Below are 4,880 nucleotides of genomic sequence, written 5' to 3' on the forward strand. Positions count from 1 at the left end.
CTATGCAGGGGGTCGGACTCGATGATCTATTGAGGTCCCTTCCGACCCTAACATTTATGAATCTATGTTCTTAGAGCTGATTTGAGGAAGATGTTCACATTATGAAGGAAATCTAGCTGTGCCACAATTCTCTGGCAGAGATTCTGGTCTTAGGAAGGAGGTTGCTAGAGGGTGGCTTAAAGAAAGTAAGTAAATCAGGTCAGGATTCTCATGGTTTTGTGTGAAACACAGAAGGTCTTCGGGGACAGGAAGAAATATTATTGTAAACATACTACTTGGACCAGTAAGTATTAGAGTTCAGAATGTTACTTAAAGAGCACTCGCTATTAAAAGCAAGTGTAAACATCCAGCAAGCCCTCTGTTTTTGGAGCAGTATTGTTGAGGGAGGGCTGCTTTTCCATCTTATTCCATCAAGCTCTGTATTTTGACACCACTGAATTGGTGGGGTAGCAAACATGGACTGCCAGATTACACATCTTGGTTGTGAGCAGTTCAGAGAAAGGACAACACCTAAAAATGGGAATTTTGTATATTTGTAATGGAGGAAAAGGGACTGATAACTTTCCCAGTTTTGTATATCATTCGTAAGGAGTGTGCATTTTTTAGTTTTGTTCTAGGTGCTGTCTCTCCAGCTGTTGTGGTCCCCTCTATGCTGATTTTGCAGGCAGGAGGATATGGTGTTGAAAAGGGAATCCCTACCTTGCTAATGGCTTCTGGAAGCATTGATGACATCTTGGCGATCACAGGTTTCAATACCTGTTTAGGCATGGCTTTCTCTACAGGTATGCCAGCTAATTCAGAGATGGCAAAAGCCAAGACATATTTAGAAATGTTTTAAGGAATCTATTGTCTACTGTGATGGAATTGTTATAAATTAATTTGATGAATCAAAATCAAAAGGAGTTTTGATGGATGCTGGTAACTCCAACAGTGGAGTGGAATTTCCCATATGCAGAGGGGCCTGCACAAGGCATTCCCAGTTTTGAGGTTTTTGTGCTATACAGCCTTAATAGATTAACTCCCCCAGCTTGACACTCACCCAGCTGCTGTGGCTGGACTCCATTACACTACATCTCTCTGACATGCTTTCTTGATATAAAGGTACCAGATGGTCTCTAGATTCACCAAGATTATGGTGCTAAACAGGTACTTTTATATACAGGAAAACATGTTTACATGATGCTGATGATTGGGAGATCTGAGTTTTTCTCCCAACATTCACTTGCCCTTGGTATCCTTCATCAAGGTGCTTAGATTAAGGTGCTTCATCAAGGTGCATCAGTATTTCTTGTGGATTTGTGATGACCAGGGATTCTGGTTTTCCCTGATATAAAATCGCAAATTCTCTGATAAAAGAGATCACAAATTCTCTAATAACCCCCGCCCCCCCCCTCCAAATCCGTTATTAAAATGAAAGGCTCCCCACAGACCCCCCCAGCCCTGTTTGTGCCTCTCATTTCCCCACCCCCCCACCCACAGCCCCTCCTTATTTAGCCTGGCTGGAGGGGGCCCCCAGTTGCCAGGGCTATGGACCTGGGTCTGCAGCCCCTGCCACACTCCCCCCTGCTGCATGGGTGGGGAGGGAGCAGCTGGCTCCCCACCACAGCACACACTCCCGAAGGGGACAGGAGGGACCTGAACCCCCCAGATCTGTGAGCAGGGCAGGCATGGGCTGCAGGCATGGACTCCTACCCTGGTGCCCTCCCCAGGGGCCTCCACACCCTGGCGGGCACAACCCAGCATGACAGGGCACAGCAGGGCTGCGTGGAGAAGCTACTCACTGCTGAGAGTTCTGCTGCCTTGGCAATGCACCTCCTGCATGCAGGGCCCCATGCACAGCAGGTGCATCGCCAGGGCAGCGGGGAGCTCGCAGCGGCAAGCAGCTTCTCCGCGCAGCCCTGCTGTAACCTGCCACGCCAGGTCATGCCCACCGGGCTGCAGAGGACCCGGGGGAGGGCAGCAGGGCGGGAGCCCGCATCTGCAGCCCATGACTGCCCTGTGGACAGGTCTGGGGAGCACAAGTCCTCCCGGCCCCCCTTGGGAGTGTGTGCTGCGGCAGGGAGCCAGCCCCCGCCCCCCTGACAAACCACCTGGGGCCCCGTCCCACTCCCTGCTGGCGCCCTGCAGCTGTGCATTGCAGCCCCGGACCCCAAGCCCCACACTCTCTCCTGGCTGGACAGCAGTCCCAGCCCTAGCCATCTCCCTCCCTCCCTCCCTATGGGGGACTCCATCTCCACCCCACCAAAGCTAGATTATAGATGTTTGTCCAGCAGAATCTACTTCACATGAACAGTGAGAACACAGAAGTTGGAAATGCTGGTGAATTATTTTGTTTCCATTTACTCAGTCATCACCAGGGATTTGCGTTTTCTGTTTGCCACAGAAAAACGGAGTAAACAGCTGATTTTACCTTTTGCTGGAGGCAAATGCGGATTTCTTGTTTTACTGGAGGAACCTGCACATTTTCCAGTTTTACAATGAGTTCCCTGCAGGCTGGCAGAGCTCTGCCAGCCTGCAGGGAACTCATTGTAAAACTGGAAAATGTGCAGGTTCCTCCAGTAAAACAAGAAATCCGCATTTGCCTCCAGCAAAAGGTAAAATCAGCTGTTTACTCCGTTTTTCTGTGGCAAACAGAAAACGCAAATCCCTGGTGATGACTGAGTAAATGGAAACAAAATAATTCACCAGCATTTCCAACTTCTGTGTTCTCACTGTTCATGTGAAGTAGATTCTGCTGGACAAACATCTATAATCTAGCTTTCCTTCATAGATTTCATAGACATTTGGGCTGGAAGGAACTGCGGAAGATCATCAAGTCCAGCCCCCTGCTCCAGGGGCAGGAAGTCAGCAGGGATCATAAGATCCCAGCAAGATAAGCATCCAAATGTATCTTGAAGGCGTTCAAAGCGGGTGCTTGAACCGCCTCCGGTGGCAGTCTGCTCCAAACCTTGGGGCTCGGACAGTGAAGAGGCTCTTTCTTATGTCCAGCCTGAATCGGTGGTGATGGAGTTTGTGACCATTCGATCTTGTCATCCCTTGGGGCGCTCTGGTGAACAGACGTTCCCCCAGATCCTGATGAGCACCCCTGATAAACTTATAGGTGGCTACCAGATCACCCAAACCTGCACTTTTCCAGCCTCTTTAGCCTTAAGCTAAATTTTTATGGGAAAAATATTACAATTGATTAAAACAGGAGAAAACTAACCAGGTGTTAGTAGTTCTGTTCTCTGAAAGCTCCTCTCACTCTCTAAGGGGAAGTTTTTTAGAGGAATGCTAATTGAAGCTCATAGGCAGACAAAATTATTTGGGTGAATCTGGTATCTTTTATTAGACCAACTTAAATAGTTGGAAAAAAATTTTTAAGCAAGCTTTCGGGTTCAAAAACCCTTCGTCAGGCTGAGGAAGTTTCAGCAGTTGGTGTGTGCTCTTCCTGGATGGAATGAAAAGTAAAGAAGTCAGAGGCTGGGCTGGTATGCATACAAGACAGGCAGTCAGTGAAGATGTAAATTGAGGAGTCAGTGGGTGAGAGACAGGCTGGGGGGTGGGGGTAGAGAAGGGGAATGAATAGTGGAGAGGTACCTGGGGAGTCACATGTCAGGCAGGTTATAATGTGTCATAAATGCAATGTCTATATTTAGTCCAGGATTTTTAGTATCCAGGAGATTGATGAAGTGGAGTTTGTAGGCTCATCTCTGAGAAGTGTTTTGTAAGTTCCCTTTGAGGATTAGAACTGTGAGATTGGAGAGAGAGTGGCCCTCTTGTTAGAAATGTGCCCCCACAGATAATTGGGTATTCTTGTCTTTGATAGATTTCCGGTGTGTGTTCATTCTGGTGCGCAGTTGTTGTTTAGTCTCTCCTGTGTATTTTCCATCAGGGCATTTGGTGCACTGGATGAGATATATTACATTTCTGGAGGTGCAGCTGTAAGATCTGGGAATGTTGATGGCTCTGTTTTGGGGTGTAGTAATAGTGGGGGTGGTGGAGATGTGTTGGCAGGTTTTGCATTTCTGTCATAGCATGGTCTGGATCCATTTGGTGTGTTCTGGGCTTGAGGAAGGTTGCTTCTGGTGATGAGGTAAGCGAAGTTCGGTGCTTGTTTGAAGGCTAAGACGGGTGCCTCTGGGAAGATCTCTTTAAGAATAGGGTCTCTTTCTAGTATGGGTTGCAGTTGTTTGAGGATTTTCTGTATGGGTTTGAGGGAGGGGTGATATGTCATCACCAACGGTGTGCAATTTGTGGGGGGGTTTCTTCTGTACTACAGCAATTCTTCACATGGTATCCGGGTGGCTCTTTCAAACGTGTAATCTATCTCTCTGGAGGAGTGTCCTTGTTGGGTAAAAGCCTTTTTAAGACTGGTGAGGTGGCAATCCTGGGTGTTCTCCTCAGTGCAAATTCGGTGGTGTCTGAGGGCTTGCTTGTATATTGCAGCTTTTTTAGTGTGTTTAGGGTGATTGCTGGTTCTGTGCAGATATGTATGTTGGTCTGTGGGTTTCTTGTATAACATGGTCTGTATTTTATCATTCTGGATACTGATCATCGTGTCTAAAGAGGAGATGTTGGTGCTGGAATATTCAAGAGAAAGTCGGATGGAGGGATGGTGAGATTGAAGCTCGTAGTAGTCATTTTTATCAGTGAGAATTTTATGAACAGCTTTTCTTACTTTTGAGCGCTGATGATAGGTTAAGGATGGCTTTCACCAGTCATCTCCTATAAATACGGCATACATTTCCTTCATCTCTCAAGAAAATATTGGAAATTAAATTGTTTTAAGTAATTCTTCACAAACTGAACTAATCTGTTTCAGAAAATGCTTGTCACTTTTCACATGTGAACTATATAATTCCCTTCCCCCCTCCCTCTGCCTCCCACTCCTCTCCAAG

The 4,880-nt window shown here is 47.0% G+C and overlaps 1 protein-coding gene across 4 annotated transcripts in view; it reads left to right on the forward strand.

Annotated features, from left to right (window-relative positions):
- Positions 1 to 4,880, forward strand: part of SLC9B2 (solute carrier family 9 member B2) — a 28,629-nt gene that overhangs the window by 11,180 nt on the left and 12,569 nt on the right. For all 4 annotated transcript variants that reach the window (XM_025215667.1, XM_025215668.1, XM_014524775.2 and 1 more), the window contains one exon: positions 607 to 782. In XM_025215667.1, the coding sequence (XP_025071452.1) occupies positions 607 to 782 (176 nt within the window). The remainder of the gene's footprint in view (positions 1 to 606; positions 783 to 4,880) is intronic.

This window comes from Alligator sinensis, unplaced genomic scaffold (assembly GCF_000455745.1).
Source record: "Alligator sinensis unplaced genomic scaffold, ASM45574v1 scaffold1520_1, whole genome shotgun sequence".
NCBI lineage: Eukaryota > Metazoa > Chordata > Crocodylia > Alligatoridae > Alligator > Alligator sinensis.